General features: G+C 35.0%; 1 protein-coding gene across 2 annotated transcripts in view; it reads left to right on the top strand.

The window, feature by feature from the left end:
* The first annotated feature begins 1,842 nt into the window (after positions 1–1,842).
* LOC119068181 (cation-independent mannose-6-phosphate receptor) overlaps positions 1,843–21,134 on the top strand; it is a 66,073-nt gene continuing 46,781 nt past the window's right edge. Inside the window, exons 1-13 of one of the 2 annotated variants that reach the window (XM_037171676.1) lie at positions 1,843–2,211; positions 7,816–8,026; positions 8,231–8,388; positions 8,455–8,603; positions 8,732–8,863; positions 9,202–9,343; positions 9,485–9,606; positions 10,330–10,690; positions 10,753–10,881; positions 10,954–11,208; positions 11,280–11,456; positions 11,758–11,878; positions 12,040–12,104. In XM_037171676.1, coding sequence (XP_037027571.1) covers positions 2,134–2,211; positions 7,816–8,026; positions 8,231–8,388; positions 8,455–8,603; positions 8,732–8,863; positions 9,202–9,343; positions 9,485–9,606; positions 10,330–10,690; positions 10,753–10,881; positions 10,954–11,208; positions 11,280–11,456; positions 11,758–11,878; positions 12,040–12,104 — 2,100 coding nt within the window. In that variant the 5' untranslated portion in view covers positions 1,843–2,133. The remainder of the gene's footprint in view (positions 2,212–7,815; positions 8,027–8,230; positions 8,389–8,454; positions 8,604–8,731; positions 8,864–9,201; positions 9,344–9,484; positions 9,607–10,329; positions 10,691–10,752; positions 10,882–10,953; positions 11,209–11,279; positions 11,457–11,757; positions 11,879–12,039; positions 12,105–21,134) is intronic. The other variant, XM_037171675.1, reaches the window with a different exon arrangement.

The raw sequence follows: 21,134 nt of genomic DNA on the forward strand, positions 1-21,134 counted from the left end.
ACTATTTTGTATGACAAATTTGTCCTATTTTTTACAGTGTCAAAATTTGTTTGATACACTGTCCAGTCTCAGTACCCTATTTAGAGTACTACTCATGCTTGAAGTGCGTTGCCTGAATAAAAATCATGCCTCAAGAAAGCATCTTTTGTTACAAGAAATGGTAAAGCTAGAGTAGCTCAACACTGTCTCTCAACAAAAATAAAAGTATTTCTGATAGTTTTTCAAAAGATGACTTCTGATTCGAGTGATAGGACCTAAAAGGAGTTCAAAACCGCTTTGCTTAGTCTTCAGCTAGATCCATCCCCATTCGCCTAGTCGGTTGGCCTGTAGAGGCGCCACATTTTTTTTAAAGTACTTCAATCTCACTGTACTTTTTTTTTGTGTAACAACTTCACATTGATTCATTCCCATGAAATGTCACAGCAGTGAAGTTTGTTCATGAAAAAATAATTCAGTGACAGTAGTCTTTTTATGAAGAAACGTACTAAATTGTAATAGATTTTACCCTTAGTTTCTAAACTCCATTCTCCTATAGTCGATTTGTGAAAAAACGACATTTCCCATACATTTTCAAGATTCTTTAGAAAATGATGAAACAGAACTGTTGCCTACCGGCGTTTTTTTTATTTTTTATCGATAAACGACGTTATTCTGAGCAAAAAATGGTTCACAAGAAGGATCTAGCTGAAAACTAAGCAAAGAGGTTTTAAGCTCCTTTTAGGTCCTAACACTCGGATAAGAAGTCATTTTTTGGGTACCCTTCAGAAAAACTTTATTTTTGTTAAGGGACACCGTGTCAAATAGATGGCTTTCATACAATGAATTAATTGAGTTATGTCAAAGTGCTATGGCAGCTGTTATTAGAAGCACGTTTAGGACGTTTAGGCCTCGTAATTTTGTAAACAAGGTGTATGCGACAGAGCAGCATTGACACATGCAATGTTAATGTGATTGGTGATATATACTTAAACAGTCAAGAGAATTTGATAATCGATATAGTAATTGTTGCTAATTGATATTAATTGCTTAATAAAATTCAATGGTACCTTATCCAACGTCCCACAAAGTCCATCTTCGAACTAGGGCTAAGTTGTTTAATTCCGCTTCAAAATCATCGAAATCAAGAACCTTCGGACCCACGTTTTACATTTTTCAAACTTAATAATCAAAGTGAACTTCTTTTGTGATCCACATTTATCTGGTGTAAGACCCTGACTTTCAGTCAATTGTATTATAAAAGATAAGAGTTGCATGTATGCTTTAGACACACATGCGGTAATTGTTGGTTTATCAATAATTCAAGGTTTCATCTAATTGTTTATAGACTTTATTAGACTAATTTGAAAGAATTTGTTCGAATTTCCATAAATCTGTTTGAAATGAATTACTTGTCTACATTTTAATTAAATTTCTCATTAAATTTATACTTGTGGCGGGTTGGGGGTAGAAAAAATATCAGCTAAAAATCGGTTCCTTAGTTCAGTGCTAGGTTGTAACGGGCTGTAACACAAATGCACTAATTAGCAAAAGAAACTTAAGACACTTCAGCAAATTATTTGTTGTCGTTTTTTCAGAGCTTTTCAGAGTTCTTATGAAATTTTCAAATTTTTTTCCGAGAAATTTTATTTAAAAAAAACAGTTTCTGCAAATTAGGGCAGACATGAAATCCATGAAATCTTTCATATATCTATGACGTTTATTCGAAGAAGAAACTTCACATAATGCGCCAGTGTATCACTTACCGAACTACATAATATTGTGACAGTGTACAGTGTTTTCGTTATCGTTCAAAAACTTGACGAAGTACCGACAACTGTCAAATAAAGGGAAAAACAATGCCTCTTATCACAAAAACATTTGTGTGAAAAATATTGGAAAAATAAATGAAATACTCATCTACATTCAGATGACTAATATTTTCAATACGTTCTAGTAAATCATTGTTCGTACTTCGATGCGGTCAATAATCAAAATCAAGTGACTTAAAGAGACGATTAGAGTTTCGTTGATAACAACAAAAAAAAATAATAAAATTATTGTGATATCTATACCTATATATAACTAGAAAACCGAAATTGCGTTATAGAAAAACTGTAAACTGAATGAAAATTGGTGGAAATATTTTTTGTGAAAATGATTGGTGATACAATGTTTACGTTTGTGTTGCTGTGTTCAGTGTTGTTTGTCGTACAATTACGGAGTGAATCAATTGTAAGTTGATGATATATTGATTACATTTCAAGTGAGAATTGGTAATGTTTACATTTGCACGTATGCCGCTAAAAGATTCATAGAATACCTTTGTTGCAATTCGGATATATATCGTGGCACAACACACAATAATTTCTGTAGTAGTTTGTCATTCGTTTGAAATATAACATCAAATCAAACACAGATATCTGTAAAGAAAAACACGACATAATGAACAAAGAAAGGAAAATTTATCGGTTGCCTAACCTTGAACTAAAGCTAAGAAATTTCAAGGAGGAACATATGGAACGATTCATTTTTGGATAAATCGATCTTATCTCATTTACGTTATGTGTCTTATGCACTTCTACTAGCTAAGATAAGAAGACAATGAAACAGTCAGTACAAAGAAACGTAGATTGCTTTTTGTGAAATATTTTCTGCCTAACTTTTGCCGATGGAAAGTCACCAGATAGGAGCGACGACATTAGGTTACTAGAACACTAAAATTCTAAAAATTTGTTGTCTTGGCAAGTGTTTGGTTTGCAGAAAGAATCGCGTTTGGCAAGTAGAGTAATCACATAATGCCTCCTTGTCTTTCTTCGTTAGATTGTGCCACAGTCCAATCATGCTATCGACTGAAATTATTAGTAGATAATGCACCACAGTCTCAAATGTTTATTTTGACGATTGAGAAGTTATGTACCGAGCCGAAGACAGATAATAAATATTATGCACCTGTGTCCTAAGCCGAAGGCGCGGATCATAATCCAACTCGTCAAAATAAACATTTGGGTGTAGGTGCATATCATTTTTTATGTGTCGATGCAAAGATAAACCCAAACTCTCCCACTCAAATTTTGTGTGTTTTTAACCACTTCAGACGGCAAGCATATGACCAGTATTATTATCGGGTCTAGTGGGTCTAGTGTATTTCTTCAATCGATCAAAGTATTTTTAATCTGTTAATTTCAAATCTTTTACTTCATTTTTTAAAACATTTTACTATATAAAGGACCAGAACTTGTCATTATTTTTGTCGTCGTTATCGATAACAGATGAATAGCCGTATGTGACAGGTTCGGCGCGAACAATTTTACGCTTTATTATACGTATCGCGTAGATTACAATCTTGCCTACCCGTCCATACAGAAATTACACTGCCTACCCGTTAGACAGCCCATTGTCGGCGAATCATTGACTTTAAAAAATTTTGTGTTTCTAAGCCAAAACACGAATTGTACAAGAAAGTACAATAATTGAATGTAAACTCATTTCAATCACCCACAGATGATTTAATAATTACTGCTTTCGATATTAAACACTGTCATATCTTTGAAAAATTTCGCTTAATTTGCTTAACAAATATTTTTTTTGCTGTCTACAATGGGCAGCACACAGCAATGTATACCGCCCTCCTTGACAGCAACCCTCTAAGTTACCGAGATATTTCACTTTTACTAAAATCCGGCCATTTTGTTAGGAAACTGAAAACAGTACAGCCGCCTTATCAAATCTTACAACTTCATTATGTTCTCCAGATATATTTGAAAACCCTTGACCAGCTCTCAAACATAATACTTTTTCGATCGTACAGACCCACTCAACCGATTTTGCTCATCTTCTTACCTTTTGCATTGTATAACGGGACAACAGGAAAAATCAAAGTCATTTACGTTTTACTTCAGTTAACTCGGACATTTTCGGTGAAAGCTGACTGGGCATGTCTGGTCAACCACTAAAAGTTTCCCCTTTACTCAGGCGCCAAGGAACAGACAGTCGATACGTATTATTTTTCGAAGGTCATAACAGCTACCTCTGTTCTACATTTCGCTGAACATGAACACATAGAGAAGGGAAACTCTGATTTTGATCTAGCAATTAGGACTTCTGTTTCCACCACCTCAGGAACCATAAATTATTTTCCATATAAAATAAGTGTTTGTAGAATCGCAATCGGTTGATCGTATCTTCAAGAGCAGCATGCCATTTTTAAGTTAAACAAATTGGGTAAATTGGATAAATTGTCTGTAGATATCAAATGAAACGTTCTACATGTAAATTACTTTGTTAAAGCAAATGTAGAGGTTGAACTCTTTTCACCTATAAGTCTATAGAATTTTTTGTTTAATTTTTAACAGCTTCAATAATATATTCAAATACGACTACAGCAAGAGCATTAGTGTTTTACATATCGTGTACATACAATTAATTAAATTGAACGTATTTTCTCACGACTTGGTTACACATGTCTGGATAAGCGTTGACCCCAAGCATTCAAAACGAGATTCACACATTTTAACTATCTTCAGGTGCGAGTGGTAGGACATCAAAATTTAAAAAAATGAATTTTCTTAATGCGTGTCGTCCTTTGGAAAGCTGAGTTAGCCTAGCTCCAGTGCAGTAGAACTGATTAAATTCAACACATTCTATCGATATTTCATGTTACTGCTCCTACCCTGGAACTACGCGACCGCAGCTTTCCAATGAATCCTCAATTCTTTTCTTCCGAACTTTGATATAACTGCCACTCGTACTTAATACATACACAAAAAATGTCTGAGACCCATTTTTGAGGTCTTGGGTCAAGGCAATTCAAGACAAGTATATATCAATCCTGAAGAATATTACATCCGATCTCATCATACGGATGAGGAAAACAAACCTCCAATATAAAATTATCGACACTCTCATTGATGTACTCGCTCATTGCTAATACAGATAACAATAACTAAATTCTCTCGATTACCAATAATTTTTAACAATTTAAGAATTTCTCCAGTCGTTTTTTAAACGCCTTCCTTCAATAAATATTGTCGTTCTGCAATCAGGAATGCAGAACAACACAGCACGTAGAATTCGATCCCAACAAAGACAAAACCCATTACACTGAATTGAGCCACAAATCCAATTATTGTTACTAATTCCAAACCAAAGTAGTAGAACATTGCGTCTATTTCACCTTTATTAGTCTGTGGAAATGAATTTTGTTTAAGAATTTGTTTAAAAATTTTGGTTTTTCCTGTGCTGCATATCAATCTTACCGATTTGGTGCCTCTAACAAACCAATATGAAAATAAGATGGTTACAATGGAAAAAGGAATCGAAATTATCGTATAGAAAGTCAATGTAGACTCCGAAACAACTTTGGTCTCGACCGCTAATTGTTTCAAATCATCGTTAAAATAAATGACACAATATGAGAATGTAGCTACTATCGTCAGAACGACCCGACAAATTGCTATAATAATGCAGCCCTTTTCAAGGACACAGCATCCACAAACGGTGTTTACTTGTCTATCCATCACTTTTAGTTTCGTTTTGAGTGTTCAGTGAAAATTTACACAACGTCTCGGAAAATATTCGTTAGCAGATCTTAAGGCAAACAGACAACAACTAAATCGTCCACTATGTACCACAAAATGAAATCAATTTTATTGTCATACGGGAAAATACGCAGAGACAACGCAGAGCCGTAACTAGACATCACGTCGTGTCGGATATAAACATGATGGATGGATGAGTTAATCAATTACATTAAGTACAAGAAATTTCTTTAGAGCAGAAAGTCCCTATACAGTCCAGTCAGTTTACAATAAAACTATTTCGGTTTTGTTCAAGGTTTTTCACACAGAGAACCCATTCAACCAAAACGTATTAGTAGATACGGGCCTGTTAAGCCATATAATACGATGGTAGATTCAATGGCGCCAAGAAATCTGATTTTTCTTTTCTTGTATGTGTTGAATTTAGATGAAGAGCGATTTCGGTTAAACTAAACGTATTCTCAAAAAGGGACAATTTAACACTAATTCCAGTTGATAACATTAAGGCATTTGGGACAGCATAAGTTTGCAATTGTTTTATGAAGTTGCATTGGCTTTTGATAATGGACTTTCTTCATAGAGAAAACACAAAATTGAGAGTTCGATTTCAGAAAAAGCAAAGAAAGTTGAGGACATGAGAGTCATGACAAATATTAGATTGTATAAGATCATTGATGAAAAACGGAATATTTAACAGCATAAGGATCTACTTGTTATAACCATATACGGCTGCTAATGTAGTGTAATGTTTATTTTCATCTAAATTAAGAAAATTTAGTGGGACGTATAACAATGAATTATTTGTGTTTATGCTTTCGGTCAATGTAATTGATACGAAATGTTTACCTAGACCCATTTTTTTAATATCTCATTAGGGCCATCCATACAGCGAATCCGCACATAAGGACAGAGTGAGGTTTGTTAAAGTGAAGGCCAGATTATCGTTTATGTTGAGTGCAGGAGGACTTTCTAAAAGAAAATTCTCGAAGGATGTCAATTTCAAACGATTTTCAAGGACTTTTTTAAAGGATTTTCTTTATCAAAGATATTTGTAAACATTTTGCGGAATCTTCAGTATTTTACATGACCAGGGATAAAAAGATGAAAAACCTAGTTTTGGTGTGAATTTTGTTCATCCGAGGCGTAGCCGATTTTACAAGTCAAAAGCGTCGAAAGTAGTGCTTGCAATATAAAACGAACGGATTATCTGCCACTCGGAGGGAGGGGTAAAAAATGAAAAAAAAGCCGAGCTTTCAACACAAACTTCAATCTGATGAGGATGTCACCTTATTAAACTATGTTAACACTTCAGGTGTATATTTGAAAATTCATGAAATAACGCGCCGATAGATTTCTTTTAGCTTCAGAATCAGATGAACAGTTGTTGTATTTAGTGTCTATCGTTTACAAAGTTCAGTAAAGCTTTAGTAATATTAATTGAGAATGTTTTTCTCCCCATTGTATTCTAGAATCTAGAATACAGTTATGAACACCTAAAAGTGTGAAGTATGGTTTCCACTCAACAAAAAGTACTCAGTGAGAGAGCCGTGAGAGAACGATTCAATTTTGTCTCACATGGAGTACTTTTTTGACAAGAGGAAATGAAGCATTAGCTGTAATCGCACTTCACAGTTTTGAACTCCGTTGTTAAAACAATGAAAACTGCGCCTCTTTACAATTGTTTAAAAGAACCGTCACGTAATCAGAGCTAAACGGCGTAGGTGCGTGGATACATTAATCCAACTTTTATTTTCATTAGTCTACTTTGTTCCACACATGTGTTTCATGCGTTTATAAATCTCAAAATTGTGTGGAACGAAGTGGATTGAAAATAACAGATTGATAACACGACTGCAATTTTAGGTGTTCAACAGTAAACATTATTGTTCAGATATCTTACGCAATGTAGTAAATGTGGGAGGTAGACGAACATTCGATTGGTTACTTATTTGAACCATTCATTCATTGAAATGTTTTGACAAGATAATTAAGATCCAATGTCTCATACCGAGAGAGAGAGAGAGAGCTAAGACAGCGAAACTGTTCTATGAACTCTAAGTTAAACGAGATTATTCCGATGTGATTATACTACAACTACATCCTAACGGCCTCATTAATTGCCAATCATGATATTATTCCCTAAGCAGCTACACGGTTCATTTCTAATTTGAAGTCGAGTTTGATCTTGGAAAGACAGCCTAGTCTTTCGTGGAAAGTAAATGTAAACATTACTTGTAAAGCTTAATACCGTAAGACCAAATCCGAAGATGTTTCCTCATTTCCATTATTTTCATTGTAGAATATTGTTGGAAAAGATTGTAAACTGACAGATCCAATATACAAAAATACGTTCGATTTAACACCGTTACGTACAACGTTCAATTATACTCAAGTGCTGACCAAAACAGATTATGTTAACTTTAATATTTGTGGGGATATACTACCCAAATGTAACAACTTAACACATGTAGCAGCTTGTTTCAGTAAAAATGGATCGGAGCATGTAATGGGTGAGTTATCCTGATAATTATCCTTTTATTAAAGCCTATCTATCTGTTATCGACAATACTGATACACTACCTAAATGACGAAAAATGTCAAATTTTAATTCAGAGAATTTTCCTGTAATCTGGCACAAATTACTAACTTTTCTTTCACAACACAGTGACCGACTACTCAACTGTGAATGTTTGATTACCCTGAGTTTTTTGCAGGAACACAATCCGAACCAATACTAACTGATGGCCGCATTTACTTTAATTACACCGGCGATAAATGCGCGACAAACCCGTCGAAAAAGTACAATCTTCAAATAATATTCATTTGCGACTATTCGAATCCAATACTGGAACCAATAACCAGCAACGAATATGTGAGTGTTTGGTGATTTTTTGACATTTTGACTTCTAATCTCTAATTTTGTTGTATTTTTACTTAGTCTGAAGATGATTGCAGCCTCCATGTTTTTATGAGAACGTCGCACGTTTGCCTACCGCTACCCAAGGAACTAGAATCAAATGACTGTTCTGTAACGGATGACAAAAATCATAATTTCAACTTAATGGCCTTAAGCCAATACAATAATAGGTAACAGCATACGTTATACATATGTATACAAGCCGCTCTCTACATTATGGCATTGCTGATTAAATCGCCACCGAAACGTGCACCATTACCGAAACATTAATTTTCGTCCTTTCAACATATTTTAACAGGATTCCCATTGATGATAACAGAAGTTTTGTGATTAATGTTTGTAAGTCAGTGCTTTACGGACATAACGACATGTGCCCACCCGGCAGCAGCATTTGCTTGCAGAATAACAATGAATCGAATTTGAGCAAAAAGTTAGTATTTCACCACACCAAGAACAATCGTCACCCCTCCCCACAATTTTCCACTCAAAAATTTAATTTATAATTCCACATGAAATGTCATCTGAACCCTTCCCTTATCACAGAAACATGGAAACTGAAAATAAAGTCCGTCCCTATTTGTTATATTCAAAACAATTTTAAAAAGCATTGTGGCGGCGCGATGATAACAGCATCGCTGCTTCCTCCTACATTTGTTATTATACCCTATGCCATTTTCACTCGACTTAATTTTCCATAATTCATGAACGGTATTTTCACAATTCGGTTTTAAATAAAACTCAATTCTACCGGGGTTACACAATACACAGGTTCGTTAATTATGGATCAACTGTTGCCAATCCGAAATATGAAAATGGGAAATTGTTCATGCACTTTACATCAACGGAAAAGTGCAACGAAACGCTTTACATCAGTTCCCACATCAATTTTAATTGTGATACATCGATTGAGGTAAGACTATTATAATGCAGTGTGTCATATGAGCGAAAAAATTGCTGCGCTTTTTTTACGTTGGAATGACAATCAGAGATGTGCAGAAAAACCGGCAAATTCCAAATTGGTTGCAGCAGGATAATGAACTTATCTTTGTAGATTGGACATCCAGAGTATTTAGGTGAGCGTAGTTGCGAACATCGGTTCGTGTGGAATACTCAATTGGCCTGTAGTAATTCTGTGGAGCCATGCGTTGCGACAGATGCAAATACTGGATTTAAGTGAGTATAACAGTTATTTGCCTAACAATGAAAAAGCAGTAGACAGTCGGTGAGAACCTGCATAATTGGTTCTGACTGTTTTGACGTTGGACGATAGAAGATAGCCTTATTGTATGTTGAGGCTTAATCGCAGCGAAACCAAATTATTGTTACAACGTACAGTTAGAGGCAGTGCAATGTCAGCATGAATTTGCTTCAGCTGTTATTCAGGTGATCCACACAAACAATCAAAACTGTTTACGAGTCTTTATACCGTTTTACTACTGCGCGAGTGCGAGTAGCAGCTTTAGCCGTGTAGACAAGCACAACCAGTTCTGATTATATGTGTGGATCAGCTGAAAAACAGCTGAAGCAAATTCATGCTGAAATTTCACTGCCTCCGACTGTATTCTTGACGAATGGAATTTAAAAAATAAATTTTCCTAAAGATCCGTCGTGCTGATGCAATCTAAAAAAATGGGGTGTCATGTACGATTGGCCTTCCGGAAAATTATTTTTTAATCTTGTGTGGCATCAACACCTTCAATTGACACTTGGACTATCCTCTTCTAGCGCTCAAATGTCTGAGTCTGAACAAACATTTTTCGTCTTAAATCTAGCGCTCGCAGGCTTCAAACTATGTTATTATGAGAGACTGTAGTAAATGATCGATATCTCGTGTATAATCAGACCGATCTGCGAACGTGATCTGTGTTCCACATTCTCCCTTTTTCCTATCAACAGGTTCAATTTAACTTCGTTGGCCGGCACTGAACATACCGTTAAACATGACAACAAAACCTATTCATTTGGCATTTGTAACATGGCTAAGACTTGCAAAGACAAAAATGGAATTTGCGAAAAAGACGACAAAGGCCAAACAACATCCTTGGGCATGTACAACGATCATTTGAAATACAACCAAACTGGCTCACCATATCTGTTGTACGTTGGTGGTGATGTCTGCACGAAACCTTCGCGTCAATGGACAACGAAAATTGAGTTTCTGTGCGGTAAGGATGGTGACGCTGGACCGATTATGGTAGAGAATACCGATTGTGAAGTTGTTATTCAATACAAAACCGAATTGGTGTGCCAGAAGGAAGTAAGTGACTGGGTGAGATTTTATGCCGAATGGTGAATCACCAGTTCCATTTGTATTTTCAGATAAATTGTCGGACCTATAATCACTCAAGCGATTCGGAAATCGATTTATCATCGTTGATCAGCACGACGGTAAACTATTTGGCCGAAGTAAATGAAACTTTAAAATCGACTGAGGGACCACCAGTTTTGGTAAGGTTTACTCGTAGTGACTGTCCGGATACATTAGTTGCACGGTGCATGACAATCGATTTCAATTTATAGCATTACTTGAATGTATGCAGGCCGTTGGTTCCGCAGTTTGGATTGAGTTGCCCGGGAGGCTCATCCGCTTGTCGGGCGGTGAACAGTTCGACAACACCGACATCTGAATTAAGTCTGGGATATCCTGACATTTCATTGACTGTGGTAAAGAGCAGAGTTCATTTGAAATATCTTCGTGGAAGTGCATGTCCGCAAGATCCTGCCACTCAATTGTCGTCGGTTGTTCAGTTTTATTGTCATCCTGCTGCGGGACGAGTATGACAAATTGTTGCTGATGTTTTTATTCAGTTTTGTTTTCACTTTTGTCTCTCATTTAATTTATGAAGGGAAAACCAATTCTGCAAGAGAATATGCATGATTGTCACTATGTGTATGAATGGGGCACGAACGTAATGTGTCCGTCACATTTACTCAAATTGACGACCGATAAGTGTGACGTATTCAATGACCAATTGAACGCAACTCTGAATTTAAAGAAGATTACCAATAATGGAATCGTTACGGTATGTTGAACATTTGTTTTTTTTTTTATTATTATCATTATTATCGTTCCATTCGCACCCATCCATTTCAATCATTTCACCGAATCGTTTGTGCCAATAATTAATTTCCAGGTGTTTCCACTCTAATTCACTTTTAAACTTTTCCATTTGCTTTAAAACTCTTCCACTTAAATTAAACTCTTACCCACTCAAACACACAACTTCAACCCTCATAGTCTCTTCAAAAACATTTGAAAATACCCTTTCTGAAACCTTAAACATTTTATTTTTCAATACGAACAATTTCTTCATTTCAATTAAGGTGAAGCGAGAATCCAAATCGTTTGATCTGAATATTTGTGCGAACAATCGAAAAGTTGAGACTGACTACGCTCAAGGCACTGTGAAGGTTTTCTTTGACGGTGGTCGTTGTACACCGGAAGGTAATTAAAATAAATATAAGACGAAGAAGCAAAAAAAAACTTTCCTTAGACGAGAGAAAGAACAAAAAATCATTTTTCGCAAAGAACAAAAAGAAAACTATCTTTGTTGAGTGAAGTTTTCATAACGCAAATTTCTTCATTTCTCATTTCCACATTTTTAGATCCATACAGCGTGGAACTGAATATCGTTTGTCGGGAAGCAGAGAATCGTTTAGCGCCAACTTTTGTGAGTACAATTTTTGCCATATTAAAATTGCTGTGCATAGTCATATAGCCATTGAAAGGCAGAGTGTTTCGTGATGAATTTCTGTTCATTATGCGTGAAACTATTGTTATACGTTTTAATATCACGTCGCGTAGAAATGAAACATTTCGCAGAAAGAAGTCGACTGAGGATGTAAGAATTGACTCGTGTTACGAAAAGTGTTAGAAGTTGGTTACGAGAAAATTCTTTTTAACGCAAAAAAAAAAATTAAAATGAAAACTTTGGTGGGGTTTGTATAATGCACTAACAGTACTAACAGACTCTGGGGGTTGCATTTCAAAGAACCCGTACATTGCATATATAGTGGGAAGAATAAAATTTTAATCGAAGAAACTGTGATGGATAGACAGTCGGCCGATAGTAACTTAAGTCACGAAAGATGTCATGCTATTTTTCGACATGCACTCGTCACGCAAAAAGAGTCAAAATTGAACCAAACTTGTTAGAACTTGACACGTTTTCTTGAACACCCCTCGCTCCTAACGGTTTGTGAAGCTCCTAAGCGTGATTGTGTTCCACACTTAGAAAAAGGGACAATAATAAAGTGAAATTAAAAAAAAAATCTTGCCTATTAAAGTGGACTTCAGCCAGAGGCGCCGACTTTGAATTCGTTCATGGGGGGCTCATGGGGGGCAAAGAGCACAAAATGATAAAAAAATTGTGAAAAACCCTAGGAATTTAAAGAAGTTTTGCATTGTTATGGGGGGGAATCGCCCCCCTCGCCCCCCTATACTCGGCGCCACTGACTTCAGCTATACTGGGATTGGGCCAAAAATTCTGAAAATTGAGAAATATTCTTTATGGACAATCTCTTGCGCTAGTATTTTGCGATTTTGTTTATAGGCAATGGCACTCCAATCTGCATAACTAGCTCCGCCTAACTTAAAACTAGAGATTTGTGGAAGCAATTAAATTTAAGTTATTGACTAAGTAATGATATATGGATCCATATCCGACGATCCATATCCGACGATCCATATCCGACGATCCATATCCGACGATCCATATCCGACGATCCATATAAATATCAGGCATGAGGAGCTCTTCTTAACCATTTTTGCTGGATTTTCTTTTTACGTTTTGAGGATTTTCATGGATTTTTTGGCATATTCTAGTCAATGTAAAGGGATTGTCCAAGTTTTTTTTGTTAACAAAGTATTTTCCACGGTTGTATTGTGTTAGTTTTACGTTAATTATTCTGTAAACATTAGGACCCTCAACTATGAATTGGTAATTGTTCTCAAATGATTTTGATCTGTTTGTTATCTGTAATGGCCCTACTGTGCAACCTATCAGTAATTATTGAGTCGAACGCACTTCAACTATTGATTGCAAAAATAAATTCGTTTCAATGAGTGAATTTTAATTAACAAAAACGCAGGAACTCCATCATTGTACTTGATTCCATAATCATTTTTTGATCGACCAACCGAAAACATCCTAAATATTTGGCCGAATTGGTTGTACAACAGAGATGTAACATTTACGCATTAAATAAATTTATTTATTATGGCATGAAACCACGGCTAACTTCACTATTCGTGCGGAAATGAAAATCTCTCCGAGTAATACGGTTGTTGTATATATGCATTGATATTGGTTTTATTGGTCTCTCGGTATTTTTCAATGTGTTCTATTGAAATAGAACGCAAATTGGTACACATGGTCCGGCCAGCATAACCCACTTTACCATCACAATTTGATTCGAAATATTCCTTTCCTAAGTGCTATTAATGTGGTTATGGATTTTAAATTATACATACACCTATCAGACTCCAGCATGGCCGTACAACCGTTAGGGTAGATCGAATCTGGCCTTTGATTTTTCTTTTTTTTAATTGGTGAATGTCCAAAAAACTTAAACGTTTCTATACACAATTCTCAACTTGAACTTCGAATGAAATCGATAAATTTCAATTTGAAGCATTGTGTAGGGTAGGTCCGAGCAGGTAATTTTATGGAGAATAATGGACAGGTGAAATTTTTTGACAAATGACACATTAGCCACTAAAAATAATAAAGTTTTCATTTCACATGTTGGATCCGTTGGGGCAGATGGTCCACTCATACAAACGAAAGCGCTCATACGGTTGTAGTGGCGGGTGCGTGTGTGTAACTATTTAACCTGTATAAAGTCGTTTACACACTTTTGTTTGAATGAGTGGACCAACTGAAGCATATGCATGTCTAAATTTCACTGACGTCACCTGTATCAAATTCTCAAAAAATGATCAAAAAATTCTTAAAGAACATCAAGTCGACCCACCCTAAACAACCGTACAATCGCTACATAAGCTCGATTATTTATACGTATCTGTTTTCCGTTGTTTCACATAATATTACAAAATAAGCTTCGTAAGGTATTCGCATGAAATGGTGCAGAAATTATTGAAGACTGCTGGTAGATTATGCTGGTTAAGTTGCTGCTAATTAATGGATTTGCTTGCTTCGCTTAGATTCCTTACAATTAAAAATTAATTTAATCTGGAAGGGATTCGTGAAACATGAGAAACACTCTGAATTGAGACAATTAATCGAGTCAACTACAAGGGAATGCTTGAAATTGTTAAGGAAATGCTCCAGCTAATGTAAATTGAAACAGTTTCGATGTACTTTTCGACGAACGAGCATTTCACACTTTCCATCTCGAAATAAATTGGAATTTTATGTTTAACAGTTTTGTATTGGGAAGTCATTTAGAGCATTGAAAATCGATTGTTTTCGTTGAAATTCTAATTTTTCATCATACGGTTTGACTTTATCGTGCATCAATCGGCATGATCGGCATTGAACTGATTTTTTATTTCTCGTCTGTATGTTTTTCCATACTTCTCAATTCTTTTCTTTTTTCTCTGACAAAATCTCAATTCATCATCAATTACACAATGAACAATCAAACTGTTTTGAAATATTGATTTTTAATGATCATCATTACCAGTAACAATGATTTCGAGATTGTGGTAGGTATTGCTATACAACATTTGTGGTCGGTTCGGCGGAGGAAAAAAAACACATTTTTCGTTTGATTAGTTCTCGTTGAACAAAACCATTCAACAACACACGTAACATTTAATATACAACCGAACATGTGCTACAATTTATGTTTTGTAATTAAAAGTGTGTGGTGAGTTCCTCGGTTAGACTGGAACACACTGTATTATAGGATTCGTTTACTTATCCCAGCAAAGTGCTCTACACCAGCATGCGATATTGAGATAGAAATTTTGTAGAGCTGGAAAAAAATGTAAGAAAATAAAATTGTGTAGTCATTTTACGTACTTAAATGCATCGTTAAAAAAATACATTAAAATTGTTGCCACGGTTGATGTTACGATTTAATTATATTTTTTCTCTCACTATATTTCAATGTTATATTAATTTTACCATCGAAATAGTGCTGCAGGATCAATGGATACCATTACTGAAGAGGGTAGGCGGCAATTCTTGACCATTTTCATTATAGAACTATCAATGAAGGTCTAATTGACCCGTCTACGTGATGAAACAATGATCGGAATTTAATGAAATTTTGAAGGAAAAAAATTTCAATTAAATTCTTACAGCAGATCAGTAATTAAGTAGCGGCAGCTCGTTCCATGTCACGTTCCGGGTCGATGTGAAATAACCCGAATTCTGAAAATCATTTACCAGGTCAACCTGAAATAGGCAGGTCAACTGCTAATTTTTTTTAATCAAAGTAATATTTGAACTGATCTGAACTAATTTAACTTTAATTTATCTACAATTTTTAAGTTCGAGATAGTGCGGGTAAAGGGGAAAACACACGAGCAATTTTGCGTTGATGGGATCGACAATTATGCAATGGTTTCCGTTGTTTATCCTGTAGTGAATTTGTGACTACAATGCAGCATAATTGTCAGTTCCATCAATGCAAAATGTTTCGTGTGTTTTCGGTTTTAGGTTAAAGATAATGCTGGCCACGCTCGGGGTGACGGGACCTGAATGCAGATAGAAATATGGATCTTAATCTTTTAGGGATACGCAGTTTGCGACTGAAATTGAATTCCCTCGATAATTACTTTTATTTAACCTCAAATCCTAGAAGGATTGCATTTCAGTCCTTCAATTATCACATCGATTATTTATCGTTTAGTGCGACAAATTCTTGTTTTTTATCAATATTTTTCTTCGATTAAAAGGAGAATCGATCTCACGGAGAAATTTATGTTACCGGCGGCTCATTTGTTGATGCTACAATCAACGTTTTTCAATTTCTTTCAAAACAATTTAACAAATATTAAGAGGGTACAAGGGTTTAGCTGTGTACATAAACCAAATACTATGGCGCCACCTCTTTTAATTCAAGTGAAATGCTCATTGTGTCTTCAATAACAAAAGAATCTGGAACATCGAAGACGGCCACCATAGAAATAGTGTGAAAGCAAGATGGCCGCCGTGGTAGAAAAATTTTTGATTTTTATTAATTTAATCAAAACAAAAAGGAATTTTAGAAAAAGGAAAACACATTTTCGTGGTCAGCGACATAAGGAACGGTTTTGATATAGCAACTTATGTGTTTATTCTCGATATACTGCCGAAAAAATGTACCTAAAGTGGAAAAAAATTTTGCCTTGCAGACGTGTTTTAATTGTGAAAAATAATTGTGAAAATCAAGTAATTTTATAAATGCGAAAACAAATTTCTGTTAAGTAAGGCTCAAATTAATCGTTAATTCCCTTTTTGCTGTATTCCATCTCTTGAGTCCTGAGAATTATGTTCCTAAATATGCCCTATTTTTCGCGCAATTTTGGTTCTTGTCCGAAGCTAAACCCTTGTACCCTCTTAAAAAAATGTTGCACATACTGTCACGCAAAGCTTTGCAGACCCACTGCATCCCCTGGAACTGGCATACTTCATGAATGGTCTCTTACCTCACTTACAATAGTATATGTTCAATGCTGTTGATGCCACCGAGTAATTCATAAAATTTTAATTTTTTACAATTTAATTTAATAAGCTTTAATAGCATCATTGCTACAAATTTCTAAAGACCAAACCTACAACATTGTTCTTAAGACTTGCAAACATTAAATACCTGAAAGACATTCGTAATAATCGTCTTATGAAAAACTTTTTTTTTATTGAAGAAAATTCTTTGATCAAACACTCCGTCAATAATCCCTCATCTCCAGTAGAAATCACGTTTTATAAGGAGTTGCTTTTAGTTTCGAAATTGTTTTTGAGGTTTTTATTTGCGTCAATGCACCTAAAGAATCTATTATTATCAAACGTTTGTCTTATCCTTACATTTTTATTGCAACCACAACTCAAATTTGAAAAGTTTTCATTTTTATTATTTTCCTTTTCACTGTGAACGTAAACTGTAAATCCCGCTCAAGTATAGTAGCAATTTTTTTGGTTTTTAAATTTGAAACACGATTTAACAACAGAAAATAAGTGATGTGAACATTGAACACGTACGCCATATTATACGTATATATACATAGTACCGAGACAGATATTATCTATGTCTTGCCTCCTACCTAAAGTCAGATTCAAAAAGAATGAAAACTTTTTCAAACACAAAAAAAAATGTGAAGACAAAAAATCACTTCAAAGGTAAAACATGTAAAAAAGAACAGCTTTTCATAGAATGTTCCGTCTTAAGTACATTCATTTTGCCACACATACAATATGTATACACGCTTACGTTTGCTGTAATATGAAAAGTAATGTTTCTTTTGGAGGGATATTTTTATGCGCTCTTTTGTTATCATCGACTGGTGAGTTTTTCTTCTTCTTCTTTTTTTTAATTTTTTCTTCTGTTTGGTGGAAGTATTTGACTTCTGGGTAGATTCTTTGAAATTGTACTTTCCATGCATAAGTAGTGGACTTGAAAAATTGTTTGCAGTGGAAAATGTTTCTCAAGTAGTACGGAGAACTCGGGGGAAAAATCAATGAATTTATTAATATCATATTCCATGACAAAGGAAAATCAACCTGAGTCAGCAAAAAAAAAGAAATATTTTAACCAAAGCAAATGATAATAACAAGTCTATTGTTTGATTTATGAAGATGCTCTCTCAGTTTATTGGGGATTATTTTTTCGAACTGTCTCATTGCCCTCGTGGTGCCAATAGACTATTAATGACAGGGACTAAAATAAGGATTTCTGTGCAGGTGGGAAACTTTTCGAAGGGGCGCCTAAACACAAAATCTTGGGCGCCAAAGTAACAATTTTTTATCCAAAAATAATATCATGCGTTCAGGACGTTGACGTAAATATATTTTACGATTTAAAGGGAATTATTCCACCGACCGTAAGTCTAGGGTCTTTCATCCAAAAAATCATTCAAAATGTCAAAATGTAAAGTCTCGTCAAGTTGCCGATCATACCTGATAATAATCTGCAATTTTCTGGAATTTAGAGGTGTTTTTTTACCTGTGGAAAATGAGTCCACAATATGACCTAAAAATCAAATTCCAGAAAATTGCAGATAATTATCGGTTTACTGGACTAAAAGGTATTTTTGGTAGAATATCAGCCCTAAAAATCACAATAGTGGTGAGTTTTTGGGTATGAGGATGAGTTTTGTCTATAATTTATATATCTCAATGGATGTAATTGAAAAAATTCTCAAGTAACGTCTATAACATTTGTGATTTTTGCAGAATTTTTGGACCCCTACTTATAGGTAAAAATATTTATTCAAATATTCTTCGTTAAATTAGGGTGTGTTCCGCCATTTTAAAAAATCTGAGTAAATTACATAATGTAGGCGCATTCCATGAAGACTAATCAAGTGACCAAAAACGCTAGTAGCACATTTTGTCTAGCATATGGAAAAAAATTATTGAATTTTTTCATCGTTTAGGCGTCCAAAAAATCTAAAAAAGTCTCGGATGTTTACCCTCCATACAGACATTTTTTGAGAATTTCTACCGATTTTTGCGTTAACACACCAGAGAGAAATAAATGAGAAACAAAATTCACATTTTTTTTAATAACTCCATTTTAGAGTTTCATACGCCACTTCACTGAAAGTAGTTCTAGGCCAAGACCTTTCGAATGATTTAGCTCCTTTCGTGTCACTTTTTACATGCCTATTTTCTTTCCATTTTTTTTAGTTTTTAGGAAAGTGAAAGCTACAAATGTGAAATACTTTGATTCTGTATCTGTATCTCCATCTAAATGATGATAAAAGATTAAAGAAAACTGATATCGACAATGCCATTATCATTTTTCAATTAGGTTCAATGCGCCGCAGGCAAAATTTGTATTAAAATTACATTCATTTGACTATTTCAAGTCAGGTAATTGTAATTTTTCTTGTGGGCAGATCTGTATTCGCAGGTGGGAATTAGAGGGGCGCAGGTGGGAAAATTCCCACCTGCGATGTTCCTTAGTTTAGTCCCTGATTAATGACTATTCGCCCTCGCGAGCTGTTAGGGATAGTTCATCAAGTCACGCGTGCGAAAGAGATGCAACATATGGTTGAAAATTTGATAGAAAGAGATGGAAATAGTCGTGACATTATGAATGATGCCGTAGTCTTCTAGATTTCACCCGCTTCAAACCGATCTAATTTTCCCTTCAATTTAATTCAGTTTGCTAATTTGAGATCAGAAGTCACCATACAAGGCTATCCTTTTATCAAAAAAAGTAGAAATAATTTCCAGCGAGTGCGAATAAAGTGTAGGAGACCAATGACCCGCAAGAGAAAATATGCATTAATAGGCTATTTGGCCGCGTAGGCGAATATTATATACATTGAGAGGGCTTATATTAAATGTTTGGTTTAAATATCATTGTGGTTTTATGTTTGAAAGCGACGTTGAAAATGTTTTCATTCCGGTTTTGTCAATCGTGTATTGGTCGCGTCAAAAATGCTTTCATAAAACGGAAAATAAAAACTAATAAAGGGAAATTATCAGCACGAAGCCATCTCTCAGATTTTGTGGAAAAAACAGATCGATGTAATGGAGAATTGAAAAATGAATGTCGGTTTCTCATAGCAACTTACTGACTCATGCTGATATTTTCTTTTCATAAACTTTTATCAAATCTTTAAAAAGAAGAATCTTTCGCGTTGTTTTTCCAAGAAAGGAGCGCCTACCAATCATTATCTTCTTCCTGTTGTACTTATATTGCTGCTATCGCTGTGCTCCAGCGGGTATTAATTCTAATAATTGTGGGGAAACGAACATTTCTGGTTAATGAATTGAATAAAATGAAAACCCTGGAAACAAAGTGTAACCCGTGTTTAGTTAGTCACAAACATTCTTTATGGGGAGCGGTGTATTATTTTACGTTCAAACAATATTTAACTCAAACTTTAGTGGGATAACAATGACTATTTTTCTGAAAAAATTTTTTACCTTTTTTTTTCGGATTTTCCAATATTTTGAAATATTGATATTTTATCCTTTGAAAGTCTGGAAAAATGTACGAAAGTTCGGGAAAATATGGGTAACCGCCGCATTAACGAAGAAAAGTAATTTTTTGTCAGAGGTATTGCAAATAATCATTAGGTCTTATACCAGGTCTGTCCCTTCAATTTTCTTTAGTGTTTTTTCGTGGGACAAACTCTTTCACATCATCAGATGAATAAAAGATCTCAACACTGTGGTAGAAGGATTGCGATGGACACTTTCAAATTTCAAAGATTTGCTTATAATTATCTCGATCTAAACACAAAATGTAGCACAATTCTTGTATCTCTGCCCGATTTCAATAAATAAAAAATGAAAACGTAGCTCTTTAAAATATAGAATTTTTTGCGAACTTACAGTATTTCTATCGGTTTCAGAGATTTTCCTTTGAGAAAAAATATTTTTCGACTTTGACCAATTTTTTCCGCCATTTTGGATTCAAATGTCAAAAAATAAATTCTCTATAACTTATCCTTTGGAAGTGGATTAATGTCTCTTCTCGCTTACGAATGAAAAATCATAGAAAAACGACCCGTCAGAACAGTCGGAGCGTTTGCTGCGACTGAGCCCCGTACGAACCCGTACATCTATTGCGCA

Source organism: Bradysia coprophila (genome assembly GCF_014529535.1).
Source record: "Bradysia coprophila strain Holo2 chromosome X unlocalized genomic scaffold, BU_Bcop_v1 contig_173, whole genome shotgun sequence".
In the NCBI taxonomy this organism is placed as follows: domain Eukaryota; kingdom Metazoa; phylum Arthropoda; class Insecta; order Diptera; family Sciaridae; genus Bradysia; species Bradysia coprophila.